The following is an 18,753-nucleotide window of genomic DNA, read 5'->3' as shown; positions in this document are numbered from 1 at the left end:
TTCCATGGGGATGGCCTTGATCCCTGTCTCCTGTACAATGTCACGAACCTCAGTCCATAGTTCATCAGGTACTCTATCTATCAGATCTAGTCCCTTAAATCTATTTCTCACTTTCACTGTATAATCATAAAGGATTTGATTTAGGTCATACCTGAATGGCCCAGTGGTTTTCCCTACTTTCTTCATTTTAAGTCTGAATTTGGCAATAAGGAGCTCATGATCTGAGCCACAGTCAGCTCCTGGTCTTGCTTTTGCTTACTGTATAGAGTTTCTCCATCTTTGGCTGCAAAGAATATAATCAGTCTGATTTCAGTATTGACCATCTGGTGATGTCCATGTGTAGAGTCTTCTCCTGTGTTGTTGGAAGAGGGTGTTTGCTATGACCAGTGCGTTTTCTTGGCAAAATTCTATTAGCCTTTGCCCTGCTTCATTCCATACTCCAAGGCCAAATTTGCCTGTTACTCCAGGTGTTTCTTGACTTCCTACTTTTGCATTCCAGTCCCCTATAATGAAAAGGACATTTTTTGGGGGTGTTAGTTCTAAAAGGTCTTGTAGGTCTTCATAGAACCGTTCAACTTCAGCTTCTTCAGCGTTACTTGGACATAGACTTGGATTACTGTGATATTGAATGGTTTGCCTTGGAAACGAACAGAGATCATTCTGTCATTTTTTAGATTGCATCCAAGTACTGCATTTCAAACTCTTTTGTGGCCCAGTCTGCTCAAATTCACAGAATGGAGTTGTTTGCTGCTCTGAGGTGATCTCAGTACATATCTTAGAAAGTCTAGAAAAGAGATTGTATGTTCCTCAATCGGCTGTTCTCAAATGTCTTTTTTCTTACCCCCTCAGGTGAAGTTTGTTAAATAATTGGTAGCACTGATAGGCTTGTTTCAAGATGAAAACTTTCTTTCAAGTGCATACTAATACTTATGCTTCAACAGAAAGTGGAAATCGAAATTGAACTGACTTATTTTGCAAACTGAGGAATCGGATAAAGATACAATAAGGATACTGGCCTCAAGGGGCCATCCACCCTTCTGGATGAGCTGAAGACATGCCTGATAGATACTACATAGTAAATAGGTTTGAATCTGCTTTAATGTCCAGACAAATGGTAGCATAAAACCTTGAAGTTCCACCATCCTCTCCTGCCATGTTATGGTCATAGTCAATTTAGCGTGGTGGATTTTTCAGACGAACATAAGAAGATACCCACCTGGTGAAAAGTGCAGCGCACTCCTAAAACTCTGTCGCTTTGTGCTTGTCCTTTGAGCTTGTGACTCAAGCTTATCTTTGAAGGTAAACTACTTGCCAGATATATATTGAGAAAATGAATGAAGGGTTAAGTAGGACTGTTTATAAACCAGTTGAAAATAGAGGGAAAGCATACGAAAAGTGCCATATTGTTACATTGTAAGTGATCTATAGATCTTTTATTTTCTGGTGAGAATTAATTAACAAAAGGCATTCCTTACTAGTGGTAACAAAAATGATACCCTGAAGTTTAAAAATAATAACAATAATAAACTACTTTTCTCAAATGGTGAAAGCTGCTTATGCAAAATGGCATCATAATAGCAATACAAAACAAGGCTCAGATGGTAAAGCGTCTGCCTGCAACGCCGGAGACCTGGGTTCAGTCCCTGGGTCGGGAAGATCCCCTGGAAAAGGAAGTGGCAACCCACTCCAGTAATCTTGCCTGGAAAATTCCATGGACTGAGGAGCCTAGAAGGTTGCAGTCCATGGGGTCGCAAAGAGTTAGGGTTGCAAAGAGTCAGACACGACTGAGCAACTTCCCTTCACTAACAAAAAGTAGGGTAAAAAATGGGGCTTCCCTGGTGGCTTGGATGGTAAAGAATCCACCTGCTATGCAGGAGACCCACGTTCAATCTCTGGGTCAGGAAGATCCCCTGGAGAAGGGAATGGCAGTCCACTCCCAGTATTCTTGCCTGAAGAATCCCATGACAGTGGTCTGGTTGGCTATAATCCATGAGGTCACAAAGAGTCAACACAACTGGGCGACTAAGCACACACACAGGGTAAGAGTTACTTTCTTACACCCCACAGAACACATTTTAATCATTCATCAAAAGCCTTTCAACTTGCTTGATTCTCAGAATTAGGTGCTGGTTCGGAGAAAACAATATATTTGCAAAGAATTTCCCAGCAGGAGATGGTTACTGAATACAAAGGTTATTGCCAAAGGCTAAAAAATGATGCTCATTGCTGTGACTTTTCCCATTAATTGTCTGCCTAAAGGTGGAATATCCAATGCTTACTGAGAATTAGTTACCCTGTGGTCGCTCAGTGATGATAATTGATGGTAATATAATGAGAGGCAGAATATCAGTTGACTAGAGCAGTGTAATAGAAATCAGGAAGTTCAGCCTCTGGCCTTGATTCAGTCAATGATTTTATGATATATGTCATTATCTTTGAACATTCTATATCTCAGCTTCTCCATCTGTTAAACTGAGTTCATAATAACTGTCCTGGTCTGTCTCACAGGAATGTTGCATGGACAAATTAGATAAGTGTAAAAGTGCCTTGGAGGTAAAGCCACTCTATAAATAAAAATTAGTGTGATGTAGCTACTGAAAAGTGTGTTGCAGAACCTAGAATAGTTAATCTCCACAGGCTTCATGGCTAGATAAAGCTTCATAATGGATTCTTGTCAGGCAAACGAAACCCATCTTATCAGTTCATGGCTGTATAGTATTTAATGGAAAAGAAATCTCTTTACAAACATTTTCTTACCTTGATACAAATGTGCATTAAAAATCAGTCATGTTTGAATTAAATAAAACCTTTCTAAGTAGCTTTAAGTCACCTCTAATATCCAGTTTATAATTTCTGTAGTCATTTTGGAGGGTGAGGATTTGATATGTTTAATAAAGTTGTGAAATAAGTATATGAAACAATGTATGGGGAAGAGAAATTGACTAGAATGGTTTTTTTCCCCAGTAATAATTGTTACTGTTTTTAAGACACTGACATTACAAATTGAGATTTTAAATTTTTTGTTTATTTTATAGAAATCTCAAGCTCTCATTTCTGCCTAACGCATATATGTTTTCCTGGTTACTTCTTTTTCTGTCACAGTTAATATTCTCATTATCAGTTGTTATCATGACACACTCAGTCATTGCAGCTCAAAAAACCTAATTATTAGATCCCTTGAAGACAGAAAACCAGGGCCTTTCTTGAAGGAGTTCCTTAAGTGCTTATTCCTCTCGCCTGTCCTTTTGACTTCAGTGCACAGAGAGTTCTGTGTAAATCGCCAGCACCCACGTGTTAAGTCCTTGAGAAGGAGAATTGAGCAAGTATTTAATTGTTTGGACATTGCAAATAAGAGTTCCTATTCAGGCTAACTAGAAACTTTTATTCCAGAGCCAACTTGATCTCTTTTCTTTTGGCAGGGGACCATTCCTAGTGGCATTGGGGAAATCTTGGCACCCAGAAGAATTTAACTGTGCTCACTGCAAAAATACGATGGCCTACATTGGATTTGTAGAGGAACAGGGAGCCCTGTATTGTGAGCTCTGCTATGAGAAATTCTTTGCTCCCGAATGTGGTCGATGCCAAAGGAAGATCCTTGGAGTGAGTATTGGAAACCTTTTCACTCTGAGTGAGTTTTAAAGCAGAACAATTTTTTGGTATGAAACCCTTCCATCATTTTTACTTTTTATTTTCTTCTTGCTTGATCCCCTCTCTGCTTTCATCACTATTTATTTTTGTAAAGCAAAACTAAATAGACCTCTGTAGAAGTATATTGGACTCATGGGGTTAAGTTGTCTTTGGTTTTGTCTTACTGAGTGCTGGGTTGTCTGGTGAAAGTCTAGCCACTGTGGGGAAAAAATAATTTACTGTGGGTGTGCTGCCTCAACGGGACCCTGTTTGCTCAGGAATGAAGAGGTCGCACAGGACCACACACATCTGAGTTCTCAGAACTGACACCTTCACTGTTTTAAATTAAATTCCATCGCTTTTATAAGAGCAGCATTTCCCCATTTGTCAGGGTTCAAGCACGGGACACAGATTTCGTGAAATGTATAAAACATGAGGCTTATAAGTGATACATTTTTCTTGAATTCATTTAATGTTTAAAAATATAACCTCAGGTTTATGAGGGTATACATGTGATAGAAAAATAATCAAACCACACCTTTTTTTTTTTTTTACAAAAAGGTAGTAATTTAGGATTCGGATACATAGTAAATAATGATGAATGAATGAATTTTCTATTCTGGAATACCCAATTTGCAGTTGTGAAGTAAGGGTAAGGCATTTCCTATGGGTGACCAGCAGTTGAAGTTTTACTGTAGAAGTAGCCAAGGTGACTGGACTCATACAAAACACCTACATACAACTCATACAAAATTTGGAAATTACATTTGCTGAGTTCTAATATTCCCAATATGACAGTGTAATAATGAAGCTCTAATTCATTCCCATTGTGAGAAAAGAGTATGAAACAGCAATAGATTTTATTTTCTTGGGTTCGAAAATCACTGTGGATACTGACTGTAGTCATGAAATTGAAAGATGCTTGCTGCTTGGAAATAAAAGCTATGACAAACATAGGCAGCAAATTAAAAAGCAGAAAAAACACTTTGCTGACCAAGGTCCCTATAGCCAAAGCTATGGCAATTATGTACAGATGTGAGAGTTGGAGCACAAAGAAGTCTGAGCGCCAAAGAACTGATGCTTTTGAATTGTGGTGCTGGAAAGACTCTTGAGAATTCCTTGGCCAGCAAGGAGATCAAACCAGTTAATCCTAAAGGAAATCAACCGTGAGTATTCATTGGAAGGACTGATGCTGAAGCTGAAGCTCCAATACTTTGGCCACCTAACGTGAAGAATTGACTCATTGGAAAAGACCCTGATGCTGGGAAAGGTTGAGGGCAGGAGGAGAAGAGGACAGCAGAGGATGAGATGGTTGGATGGCATCACTGACTCAACAGACATGAGTTTGAGCAAACTCCGGGAGATAGTGAAGGATAGGGAAGCCTGGTGTGCTATAGTTCATGGTGTTGCAAAGAGTTGGACACAACTTATCGAATGGACAACAGCAACAAATTTTAGAATACATCTTTAAATGAGTCTAAAACTTTCAAGACACTTTAAAATTATAAATATACTATGTGAAATATTTCTGTATTATGAATTTGTACAATATGTAGAGAGGAAAACAGGAGGATAATTCAGGCTATTCCTTTTCAAATGACAATAAGTAGACTACATTAATACTGTTTTAGTATATAAAAGTGTTCTATGGATTCTAGAATAATTAATAAAACAAAATCAAGTAAGAGTTTTAGCACCAAATGAGGTTCTAAGAAATGAAATCTTCAGCTCGTTGCTTTAGACATGCACCAGAACTGTACTAAAGGGACACGTTTTCTGGATTGTGTTTTAGTTGTTTGATAATCTTATGTTATGGTCTGCCTCTTGAGATACCTTTATGCAGGTCAGAAAGCAACAGTTAGAACTGGACATGGAACAACAGACTGGTTCCAAATAGGAAAAGGAGTACGTCAAGGCTGTATATTGTCACCCTGCTTATTGAACTTATATGCAGAGTACATCATGAGAAACGCTGGGCTAAAGGAAGCACAAGCTGGAATCAAGATTGCCGGGAGAAATAATCAATAACCTTATATATGCAGACGACACCACCCTTATGGCAGAAAGCAAAGAAGAACTAAAGAGCCTCTTGATGAAAGTGAAAAAGGAGAGTGAAAAAGTTGGGTTAAAGCTCAACATTCAGAAAACTAAGATCATGGCATCTCGTCCCATCACTTCATGGAAAATAGATGGGGAAACAGTAGCTGACTTTATTTTTCTGGGCTCCAAAATCACTGCAGATGGTGACTGCAGCCATGAAATTAAAAGATGCTTACTCCTGGAAGGAAAGTTATGATCAACCTAGACAGCTTATTAAAAAGCAGAGACATTACTTTGTCAACAAAGGTCTGTCTAGTCAAGGCTATAGTTTTTCCAGTGGTCATGTATGAATGTGAGAGTTGGACTATAAAGAAAGCTGAGCACCTAAGAATTGATGCTTTTGAACTGTGGTGTTGGAGAAGAATCTTGAGAGTCCCATGGACTGCAAGGAGATGAAATCAGTCAATGTGAAAGGAAATCAGTCCTGAATATTCATTGGAAGGACTGATGTTGAAGCTGAAACTCTAATACTTTGGCCACCCAATGCGAAAAACTGACTCCTTAGAGAAGACCCTGATGCTGGGAAAGATTGAAGGCAGGAGGAGAAGGGGATGACAGAGGATGAGATGGTTGGATGGCATCACTGACTTGATGGACATGAGTTTGAGCAAGTTTCAGGAGTTGGTGATGGACAGGGAAGCCTGGCATGCTGCAGTCAATGGGTTGCAAAGAGTCGCACACAACTGAGGGACTGAACTGAACTGAACCTGTTAAAGATGGGATAGTAATCTGTCTCAGAATATAAAGTTGAGTAGATGCTAGAAGCCTTGGTTATTATTTGGTTGAATGTTTCACTTGTTGTCCATGCTCATTGTGATCTCTTTGGGTCTAGATAACTGCTGTTTTTTCCCATTGTTCTTCTGTAGTGAACTGGGGCATTTTCTATGGCTAATGACTTTGCGGTATAATTTTATTTTGAGTTTTTTATTAGAAAATATTTCACACCACAGCAATTAAAAAATACAAAAATGTAAAGAATAAAATTAAAATGACCTATGTATTTATCAGTCCCAGATAGATCCTCTTAACCTGTAGGATGTGTTTTCTTCCAGTTTGCTCCTGATAAGTAATTCATTTACAGAACTGTAACCATACTTTACTTATAGCATCCCATTTTTGTGATAATTATTATGGAAAGAGTAAGTTCCTGTATTACTAACTACTCTTCAAAAATGATTTCTAATAGCTCCATCTCTTTCTCTCAATTCAAAGAAATGATTCTTTGCAAAGCAAAATTCTCAAACTTTCTTTTACTAATTAAAATCTGGTCCAAGTCTTTGATATTTGGTATATATAACCATAGGGCTGTTCACTAGAATCCATGCTCTATGGTTCAAATTTTAGACACTCATTTCAATATGTGCTTAGTATAGTCATAGCTGATTTTCAAAATCCTAAGCATGTTAAACATGATTGGATTAAGTTGATTAAGTTGTTGCTTCCAACATGGGACAATGTATAGGTGTGTTTTAGTTTTTAAATGTTTTGCCCTTCCTTCATGACATTTTCAAGATAATATTGTGAAACCATTACAAGTTAACGTTTCCTGACACCCTTTGAGGGAAAGCCGTAGTGTAGCACGGAGAAAGCAATGGCACCCCACTCCAGTACTCTTGCCTGGAAAATCCCATAGACAGAGGATCCTGGTAGGCTGCAGTCTGTGCGGTCGCTGAGGGTCGGACACGACTGAGCGACTTCACTTTCACTTTTCACTTTCATGCATTGGAGAAGGAAATGGCAACCCACTCCAGTGTTCTTGCCTGGAGAATCCCAGGGACGGGGGAGCCTGGTGGGCTGCCGTCTATGGGGTCATACACAGTTGGACATGATTGAAGCGACTTAGCAGCAGCAGCAGCAAACGTAGTGTAGCAAACGCTTATGAAAGACTTGCTTTTATTCACCACATTTATATGTTTAAATAACACTAATCATTCTTTAAGTTTATTGATGTGTAGTTGTGAAAAATATATATTTTATATAGTGCATCAGTTTAGATGATCTTTGAGTCTGTCCTTAAATATCTCCAGTTCTACTTTGGGGTCAATTTAAAAGGACTGTTTTGGTACAGCTGGTAAAATACGTACCATCTTTCTTTACATCCGATTACCTCTCTGTAACAGGAAGTCATCAATGCTTTGAAACAAACTTGGCACGTTTCCTGTTTTGTGTGTGTGGCCTGTGGAAAGCCTATTCGTAATAATGTTTTTCACTTGGAGGACGGTGAGCCCTACTGTGAGACTGGTAAGATCTTTAAGCCCGTAGTTTCTTAAGTTGTAAGTGAAGGTAAAACCCCTATATTGCTATCAATTTGAAAGGAAATGCTAAGCAAAATAATATAGTTTTACTAAAGGTTTGAGGAGCACTTGATGTTACTGTAAATATATAGCAAAAAGTGTATAAAATTTTTATAGACCTTGTCAAAATCAGATATTACCAATTTCATTAAGAAAAGTGCATGTGTAGGCAGTTACTTAGACTGTTTTTCTTGAACCTCCTATAAGTTATGGATATAAATCATATGAAATTGTATAGCTTAAAGCCTTCTTCTACACTCCACTAGTGAATTTTGAGTGATTATAAACATGAGAAGTGTCCAGCTTTTGAATAGGATATTGATACGCTCTTGAAGGCAACTGCCTTGACAGCAAATTGGAATCCTTTGTTAATTTTACTGAATGGGAAGGTAATCATGGTTTGCTCCCTTGGTGAGATTATTTTTAAGAAAACAAGCTCTAAATATTAATGCCAATCTACTGCATTTGTGCTATTACCTAAACTCTAAACACTTCCTTTTCCTTCCCAAAGGCTGTAAGTGAGCTTTCATAGCACTTATTTATTAATGTTATTCTTACTTAGATATTACTATAACACGTACATCTTTCAAAAAAATAAAATATTTTCCCTTACTTAGTACCACTGCATTCCCCCATGGGGTTTTATTGTTGTTCTACCTTGCAGTTCAAAGGGTGGTACTGGATGAAGGGAATATTCCACAATACTCAAGTTAAAGAAGCAGTGAGCTTCTAATTTGAGGCTGTTAACCACGACTTGACCCTTCTTTGCCCAATCTAATTGATAAATTCTAACAGTTCTATCCCCAGTGGATATTGAATTGACTCATTTCTCTCACCTCAACTGTCCCCACTAAATCCAGTTCTCTCTTACCCTTTGCCTGGGCATTATAATTGCCAGCTAAAATGGTTTATCTTCTTTCCCCCAACCCTCAGATAGCTGTAGTAATATTTTTTTGAATGTGGATCGGATTGTGGTTGATACCTCATGGCTTCCACTAGAGGGAAAACTGTATTCCCGCCTGAGGCCGGCTTTGCCAACCCCGTCTCCTCCACCTGATTGTTTGGGTTCTAGAGAATGTCACTGGATTCTTAGCCATACCTGGCCCCTGTGTTGTTTCTGAACCTACTGAGATCCTTCCTGCCTCAAGGCTTTTGTACTTGTCTCTTTTGACTGGAATTTTCTTTCCCAGGTTTTCTGAAATGGTTCCTCCCCCTCTTTTATTTTCAAGTCTCAGCTCAGGTATTACCTCCTCGTGGAGGTCTTTCCTAACCCCTCTGTAATATAGTGTTAAACACCTCCCCCAGTTATTCTCTATTGCATCACTCCTATCACAATCTGAAGTTGTTTGCTATCATTTATTTTTAAAACATAATGAATGATGGCATCCTGATCCCAGTGAGAATATAATCCCCATGTGAAGAACAGCCGCATCTATCTTCGCCACCATTGTGCCTCTAACCAGTGCCTAGACCAGCACCCAGCACACAGTAGGACTCTGTGGGTGTGTGCAGAGCAGATGGCACCAAGGAGTATTGAGGATTGCTGAGAAGGGTGCAGATGGCAGCCTACTTTCTCCTCTAGCCCAGATGGGATTAGAAGTGTCAAAGAGTGAACCATGAGTGAAAACACATAGTAAGAGTAGCTGCATAAAAGAAAATTGCCAATAAGTTCTAATTTAGTCATGATAAACATCTTGTCAAAACGGCTTTCTTCAGAAGGAAGACATTAATACTTTATAACTCCCTGTCAAGTAAGAGGTGTTCTCTGGATAAGGATTTTTAGCATGAAGTCGTAAAATGGGAAGGAAAAGATAGCAGAAGAAAAAGTGGCTAATATTGTTGTGATACAGTTCAGCTAGAAACTCAGTCACAGCATTTATTCAAGAAGGTTTCCTGTGACTTTTTTCTCTTCCTTACCAAGTAGATGTGCTGTGAAATTTGCTAATAGCGGGGTTGCGGAAAACAAGGTTTTTTCATACGTTTTTCATGATTTATGTTCAGTAGTCTTATTGTTTCTAGTTATTGGACGTTCTCTTTTATTGAAACAATCATGTCTATTGATAACTTATCAGAGAACAGTGATGTTCATATACATTTGGGCCTTAAATAAGTTGGACAGAACTGAGAAGTAACATATGGAAAAACATAATAAAGAATGTTAAGTTGTATATATAACGTTTTCCAAGGGTAAACTGAAATAAACTACACCTAATGCTTAGGTCAGGTGTTATGCCATCTGAAAATTTTTCTGTTACTAGTAACTGTATCTTTATCATCTCATTTAATTCTCATTTTGTTGCTGTTCTCTGAAAGCTCTCATTCTACATCTTTGTCATGTTTCAATTACCTCTGCTCCACCCCTGCCCCAATACAGATTATTATGCCCTCTTTGGTACTATATGCCGTGGATGTGAATTTCCCATAGAAGCTGGCGACATGTTCCTGGAAGCTCTGGGCTATACCTGGCACGACACTTGTTTTGTATGCTCAGTAAGTAAACTCCTGTTTCCCATTCAGAGGAGCACAGTATGGCCAGTTCTAGCCTGAGCACTAAATGGAAATAACGGTTTTTATATCTATCAGTCCCTCAAACCTAGAAATGTTTTACAGTGGTTTGGAAAGTCAAGTTCATTAAAATTTTTTGTACTTTTCAAAATTGTTTGGCACAGAATAAGATGCTTACGCCTTTAGAGAAACAGTCTTAATACATTTTTGTTTATAAGGAGAAGATATGAATTTCTTAAAAACAGTAGGATTCTGTTACGTTTTTTAAACTATGTTTTATTGGAGTGTCTTTAGTAATTTATGAAAACAGGTAGTTCTTAAAATAGAAGTAAACTTTTATAAATATCTGTTATTGACTCAATACTGGAAGTAAACTATATGTTGATCCATCTCCTTCCTTAGCAATAGTCTATGAATATTCTTTTCTTTTTGAGACTAAAATAAACTTGTAGTAATATATTTACCTGTCTCATTTCATATTATAGTATTTTTGGTTTTATTTTTATTGATGAAGATTGATTCAGAGTTAACTTTAACCTCAGATATGTATTTTTTAAATTTAGAAGTAAATATTTAATAAAGGTACTCTATTCAGATGGTTGATTTTTAAAAATTATATTTAATATTTTTAATAGTTTTTAATAACATTGTATGAAGGGGGAAATGACTAGTTAATTGAAGTCACATAATTTCCCTAAACGTTACTATTGAAAACCCTGTCTTGTTTACTTCATCCATCTCTTAGATGTCATAAAATCTGTAAAAAGCAGCAATTTTAGCAGATTTGCCTCCTCCTGTCCTCTGGCAGATCTGCTCAGGAGCATTGTTGTTGTTGTTTTTAGTTGCTCAGTCATGTCTGACTCTTTGCAACCCCATGGACTGTAACCTGCCAGGCTCCTTTGTCCATGGGATTTTCCAGGCAAAAATACTGGAGTGGATTGCCATTTCCTTCTCCAGGGGATATTTCAGATTCAGGGACCAAACTCGCATCTCCTGCATTAGCAGGCGGATTCTTTACCACCAAGCCACCTGGAAACCCACTCTGCTACTGCTAAGTCACTTCAGTCGTGTCCGACTCTGTGCGACCCCATAGACGGCAGCCCACCAGACTCCCCCACCCCTGGGATTCTCCAGGCAAGAACACTGGAGTGGGTTGCCATTTCCTTCTCCAATGCATGAAAGTGAAAAGTCAAAGTGAAGTCGCTCAGTCGTGTCCAACTCTTAGCGACCCCATGGACTTGCAGCCTACCAGGCTCCTCCGTCCATGGGATTTTCCAGGCAAGAGAACTGGAGTGGGGTGCCATTGCCTTCTCTGGGAAGCCCACTCAGGAGCATTAAAATTAGCAAAGACAGTGGGAAAGATAAGAAGACATAAATGTGAATAGCTAACTGACAGTATAACATCCAGGATGCAGCCAGATGTGGACTACAGGTTGCTTAATAAGAAACAAACAAGAAAAGAGACATAGAAATGAATTAAAAAGAACTCTCAGGTATTCTCTGGTGGCTCAGACAGTAAAGAATCTGCCTGCAATGCAGGAGACCTGGGTTCGATCCCTGGGTTGGGAAAGTGCCCTGGAGAAGGAAATGGAAACCCACTCCAGTATTCTTGCCTGAAGAAACCCCATGGAAGAGGAGCCTGGCGGGCTACAATCCATGGGCCTGGCGGGCTACAGTCCATGGGGTTGCAAAGAATCAGACATGATTGAAGTGACAAAGCATAGCACACTCGGGTTTTCTGTGCCTGTATCTTTAGGGACCTAGGAATGTGTGTCAAAACACCTGTGTTGGATTTTTTGGGTTTGTTTTTCTTAATGCCTTAGGTCTCTACAACAGGAGGCAGGTTTAAAACATTGATAAGAATTTGAGAATAGAAATTACATTTAACGTGACCACTTTATGTGTTAATTTTTTCACTATGGCCAAATATTCATTCCCAATTAAGAAAAATAATGATCAATAAGTTTAAATAAACTAAAATGCATTCCAGAGAAAAGTCATTCTTCATTGCTTCTGAAAGATGACATGGAATGTTACAGTAATCGTGAAATGTTAGAAGGTCTGATACAACCAACTGAAGTGTTTTGTCATACTATCCGTTGGGAGAAGATCATTTCCCCTTTTTAGGCATACTTGATAAGATAATGACATTCTCTCAAATAATGCTTCTTTTTCAGGTGTGTTGTGAAAGTTTGGAAGGTCAGACCTTTTTCTCTAAGAAGGACAAGCCACTTTGCAAGAAACATGCTCATTCTGTGAATTTTTAAAAGTCAACTGTCCAGGGGAAGAGAAGAAATTTGAAGAGAAAGAGGAGAATTTAAATTACCAATTAAATTTTAGATTTAATATTTATATGAAGTTTTGAAAAATAATAGTGGCCCTCAGGGGATAAATTCCAAGCTTTGAAAACCAAGTCTATGAGGAAATATTTGGCTTCATAAAGTAAAGAAACAGTTTGGTGTTTATTATTACTTTTTTCCCTGTATTTTCTGCCCATAAAGTAACTTTTATAAAAATCAATTTCCTGGTTGACTATTAAATACATCTTAGAATAAATTAGTGAAGAATTAAATTTTAGAATAAAAACCTTCAACTTCTATGCTAAAATAACTAAACTTTCCTTGTTAGGCAGTTTTGAGTAAATCTATAAAAAGACAATGAAATGCCTTATACTTAAATGAAATATTGTGTTTTTCTTAAAAAAAAAATAGCATTTATCTTTAAAACAGTAAATAGGAGTTTAAACAGAGAAGTTTATCAGTAGTAGGTGTCAGCTTTTTTTAAACTGTATACCTTTTTTTGTCTTTACAGTTCATCATTCCAATAGGAAAGGCCAATGAGATTTTGATCAAAACATGTCTTGCCAATAGGAGGTGTTATATTTTTGTCTGGTTTCCCTCCACCCCAAAAAAGCCACCACATAGCTTATAAATAATTTCAGTTTTTTGCCTTTTATTAGAATATGACCGTTTTCTATTAATTGTGTATGTTTCACCACCTATGTCAGTCAAACTATTTTTTTTTCCCTTCCCTTATGCTGAGGTAAAGAACTTGTTGAATAACTTTGGACTCTGAAAGTTGTCCCTTTCTTTAAAGAGAATAAATAGAAAAGAATGTGGTTGGGAGCGATGGTGAATCACAAGATTGGATCAGAAATTTTTTAAAATTCCCCCTTTTTAGACAGTGAGTCAATTTGATCAGTTCGCTTTATACTATTGACTGATGAAGGTTTGAAAGTTCTCTTTGCAGAATAATTTTTTTGTTGTTGTTCAGTTCTACATTAGAAAAATATTGGTTTGGGAATATGATAAAAATTTAGATTTTTTTTTTTCTTTTGGTAGTTCTTTCTCAATAATAAATGAACCACTTCTAAAAGTAATCATGAAGTTTGGGAAGCTTTTGTTCACAGAGGTTTGATAGTATATAGAGAGGAACATGATTAATTACTCAGACCAGCCTGTTCTTTGTTTTCTTCATTTTAGGGAAAAAAATTATGTAGATACCATGTGAAGACAGAAATAATTGTGGTAAGATCGTGAATCCTGTTGATATTTGCCCAGTGAGAAAAGAGATTATGGCATTTGATAGTTTTTTTGTTTGTTTCCAGAATGGACAAAAGCCCATGATCACACTAAGTTATCACTTGGATTTGTTTGGGGAAGGGTGCTTTTATAGTTGAGACTGAGCCCCACCCCCTGCCTGACTCATCCATCACTTGAGACTTCACTTCCATTGTGTGCGTGTTTGTTAGAGAGCAGGGTGTTAGGCTACAATATTTGTTTAACCTCCCTAAGAACTGTTCAAGGTATCTGTCCTGAAAGCTGCCAATTCATGGTCTAGCAGACTTACATTATATGCAGATAGTAATTAACTGGGAATAAAAAGAATGAGAAGTGTGACACAGAGTAGCAAACTGAATGCTTCACCAACGGCAACCCAGAACTGTCCCCTTCCCCTGCATCTTGTAGGGACGCAGGGAGCTTTTTCTGTTGTGTTTTAAAAGCTGGAACTGAATCGTGCCATATTTCCAATTGCTGCTGAAACCACCCATAGAAGACACGCTGCATTGTCACGTATCTTAATGTCAGTCCTTGGCTTTACATGACATAAAATAAGGTGATAGTTTTGTTTTAGTGTGGTAGAGATTTTTTGTTGTTTTTTAGTTTTGCTTCTACATAGTAAAGAGTCTGCCTGCAGTGCAGGAGACTCGCATCCCTAGACTCAGATCCGGAAGATCCCCTGGAGAAGGAAATGGGAACCCACTCCTGTATTCTTCCCTGGAAAACCTCATGGACAAAGGGGCCTGGCAGGCTACAGCCCATGAGGTCGCTAAGAGTCGGACATGACTAAGCGACTTCACTTTACAGATTATATGCCCAGAGAGTATTTGATAAGTCAGCGGCATTGGAATGGCATTTGGGTATTTTGTTCAAAGAATTTTATTTGATCTGGATTTCTTATAAAGTTATATTAAGGATTTTGTTTTTAATTACACTTTGCTTTCTGCATATTATTCATGGAGCATAATGTTGCATTTCTCTAAATTTTATCCCTAAAAGAATAATGTCACTTCCTAACATCATTTTGTCTATGGCTTTGTCCTGTCTTTTGTCCTTTGCTTCTATGGCAAAGCCTTCTTCTGTCTATTTTTAAAACAGTTAATCCTGTGAAATAAGTACTGACTATAACCCAGAAGAATCTCTGTATTTTATAGTGGGGAATGCCATATTTAATACACCAGCATTAATCTTTTAATAACTGGCAGAGCACTTTATTCTTCTGGTGAGCTCCCAGAATATTTATTTTTCTGATTATAAATATTCCATGTCAGTAGCATTTTTGAATTGTTACCTCCTTATTGTAGAGCATTACTTTTAATCTCTCTCGATGTATATTTTGGAATGTTATGCTTAGAATAATACAGATTAAAATCACAGTATATGATTCTAAAACATCCCCTACTTGGTTCCCCAGTTTCTAAATGTACAGCATGTCTACAAGGACAAAATGTTGCTCACTGAAGTAGCTGTCTAAAAATAATGCCCTCTACATGTGCTTGTCGCATTCGTATTTCCTATTGATTCATGTTATAGTTAGCAACTAAAATTAAAACCTGATCATTCGTCACTGTGCAAAAGACAAGCAGAAATTAGAGTTTAAATCTTCAAAACAGCATTATGTTTAAAAATGATTATAACAAAAACAGTATCCGTGGTACCATTTTCAAGGACTGCTACTATAGAAAATACTCTTCCCTGTTCAAGTGTGAATCTAGAGTTCTGTTAACATTTTGGTGATATTTGGGGTTTAGTTATTGCTAATGAAAGGAGAGGCTTTTCAGACATAAGGGAAGGGAAAACACACTGATTTTACACAATTTGATGTGTCTTCAGTTTGTCCTCCTTCAACCCCCAGATGTTTTAAGGTTATGGGTTTGGATTCTCAATATATCATTTACCGTATGCATTAGTCTCTACCTTCTGTTTCTGTGCATTTTTCAGTTTGTATATGTCCATGCTATTTTGCTTTTGGATACATTTTCTAATTAAAAACCACATGAGAAATATAATCAGTATATAAACCTTAATGTGCACATAATAAATAAATGGCTGCAGTGATACAAACAAGTTCTCTTGGTTTTTCTTTTTGGGGGACAAGAGGTTTCTATTAAGTCATCAAGGGAAAAAATAATGTTCATGGGATAGGCTGATTCTCAGGAGAATCCCTCCTTTATGGTATTTGCCTATCAGAATGTCCTGGAAACATAATATGTTTGAAAATATTGTCACAATTATTTTATTTTAATCCATATTTATGCTTTGCATGTAGCATGTGCACAATAAATGGTATGAATAGATAAGTAAACTCTATTGTCTTTCTTTTAAAAAATACTTACTGTTGGGACTTCCTTGGTGGTCCAGTGGTTAAGAACTCGCCTTGTAATGCAGGAGACATGGGTTTACTCCCTGGTTGGGGAACTAAAATCCCACAAGCCGAGCAACTAAGCCTGCAAACAACAACAACTGAGCCCGCACACTTTGGAGTCCATGTGCCACAACTGGAGAGCCCACATGCTGCAACCACCAGAGCCCGTGTGACACAAGTAGGTCCCCGTGCCACAACTGCTGAGGCCCACACACTCTGTAGTCCGCGTGCCACAACTAGAGAGTCCACGCCCCGCAACAAAGGATGGCACATAACGCAACAGAGATCCCACACGCCGCAACGAGGACCCGACACAGCCAAGTAATTTTTAAAAGTTTTAAATTTATTGTTGAGGTAATTTATTGGAATAACCTGTCATATCAAACATTATACTGTGTCATATATTCAAACAACATCAGTCATCTGCATTTTCATGTCTTTCATTGGCCAGGGTACATTACTTCATTCTTAACTCATCCTGATCTCATTAACTAACTTTTCTGTAACTAGGTCGGCTTACCTATTCCTTGTTTGTTTATTGCTTTAAGATTTTTTTCCAACTGTATAAAGTTGAGAGGAATGTTTCTATTGCAGGCTGTATATTGGAAATAAAAGACAAATTCAAGTCTATTTGCTCACAGTATATTAAACTGCAGAAGCCAAACTTATAAGGGCATCAAGTCTGCATGTGACATTTTAATAGCTGCTGTTTGGTTTCTATCAATCACGTCATTGCACATTAAAATACACCGACAAAATAAGAGATCTGTCATTCCTTCGTTAAGAAACAGTAATCCAGTACAAGATTTATAGGCTTAAGACTCAACAGTGTGTGTTCACAATAAATCCCCATTCAGTGCTCAAATCAGAACAAGCCTCCCTGTCGTTCCGTGTTTTCTGCTCAAAATGTCCCCCATATAAGATTATCAAAGGTTTTCTTACAGAACTACATATAAAATCCTTTTTTGCCAGAAAAGCTTAATTTAGGTTGGCGGTTTCCCTTTTTGAGTCCTCTCAGACAAGATCTTGGTTATATCAGAAACACATAGGACCTGATGTATTATTAGTGGGCCTGGTGTTAATTAGGGAGAATTACCAGAAATAGTTTGCTTCATGGGAATTTATTACAGAATCACACTTGACTGATGGCAGAATAGGAGTTGCTGAGAGAGAGCAGCTCCCACTCATAACCACTAATTAATAAGGTGCCAAAATTCTGCAGAGGAGGTTTCATCCCCGGTGTGGGAGCCTCAGAAGGAAAATGGTTCCTTTGCAGCATTTAAAATTTTAAAGAGGAAAGGGACCAGGACACAGGGCTACCCCACAGAAATCCCAAGACTGATACAGTTTGTGTTGTGTTTATGAATGAGAGCATTTAACTCAGGAAGCACCAAATCCAAAAGTTTGTGAAAGAGCACCTTTCCCTCCCAAAGTCAAAAGTAGTGTATGTTAATCATTCTAAGGAGATATGGACAGTGTATTTAATGTGGCGAGTGTCTGATTGGCTTGGCTGCTCATTTTATGAAGAACAGAATTTAGAGCCAACTATTTGTCTGTAGTAGTGTATCACTGAACTTCTTAGTCCATGATTTAGAAGCTGACTGAGTAGGTGGCAAGATTGTATCAATGATTAATAAGAAAGATTGGCTTCCACACCTTAAACGCAAAGTTGGGGGAAAGTAAGGTGTGTTTAGTGATTGGCACTAGTGGCAAAACACTGGGGCGGCCCTTATTAAATGAAGGTTTGCCAAGAAGGAATTTTTTTCCTGTGTCTGTAACTGTTAATCATATATAATAAAGCTCGGAACGTTTGCTTAATGTAAAAGAAGAAAACATTTCCATGTGAGAAAAGCACAGATCACCGACCTCAGGGAGAAAAATAACACAGTTGAGAATTCCCAGAGTATAATTTGTCAATTTCTCTTCAGCTCCCAAGGAAAATGACTTCTGTGCCAGCTCCATGAATTGACTGACATGTTCTCTAATGCATCCATGTTTCAAAGGACAAAGTTTTCTGTTTAATAACTGGGTTCCAAATTAGGTTTTCATCTTTGTGTTCTAAATTGTCACATTTGTGCTCTAGTTCCAATATACTTAAGTTTGGTTTTATTTCTCTCTCTTTCTTTTTTTTTTGTTTCTTTTGCTTGTAAAGGATACAACTGGTGCTGTAGTTGCGTAGACACACTTGCTCAAAAATAGCATTGTTTGTTTAAGGTATTTTAGTAGACTGTAGTAATCTTTAGAGGTGTCTTGACTTTTTTCCCCCTAGTGTATCACTGATATATCAAATTGTTCCCTTAGT

The 18,753-nt window shown here is 37.8% G+C and overlaps 1 protein-coding gene across 5 annotated transcripts in view; it reads left to right on the top strand.

Moving 5' to 3' along the window:
• Positions 1-16,150, top strand: part of PDLIM5 (PDZ and LIM domain 5) — a 235,490-nt gene extending 219,340 nt beyond the window's left edge. For all 5 annotated transcript variants that reach the window (XM_010848342.1, XM_010848336.1, XM_010848337.1 and 2 more), the window contains 4 exons: positions 3,420-3,600; positions 7,848-7,968; positions 10,396-10,511; positions 12,704-16,150. In XM_010848342.1, coding sequence (XP_010846644.1) covers positions 3,420-3,600; positions 7,848-7,968; positions 10,396-10,511; positions 12,704-12,793 — 508 coding nt within the window. In that variant the 3' untranslated portion in view covers positions 12,794-16,150. The remainder of the gene's footprint in view (positions 1-3,419; positions 3,601-7,847; positions 7,969-10,395; positions 10,512-12,703) is intronic.
• Positions 16,151-18,753: the final 2,603 nt, after the last annotated feature.

Source organism: Bison bison, unplaced genomic scaffold (assembly GCF_000754665.1).
Source record: "Bison bison bison isolate TAMUID 2011002044 unplaced genomic scaffold, Bison_UMD1.0 scf7180017864263, whole genome shotgun sequence".
NCBI lineage: Eukaryota > Metazoa > Chordata > Mammalia > Artiodactyla > Bovidae > Bison > Bison bison.
The sequence above is the reverse complement of the archived record's forward strand: the minus strand, read 5'-3'. Positions and strand labels throughout refer to the sequence as shown.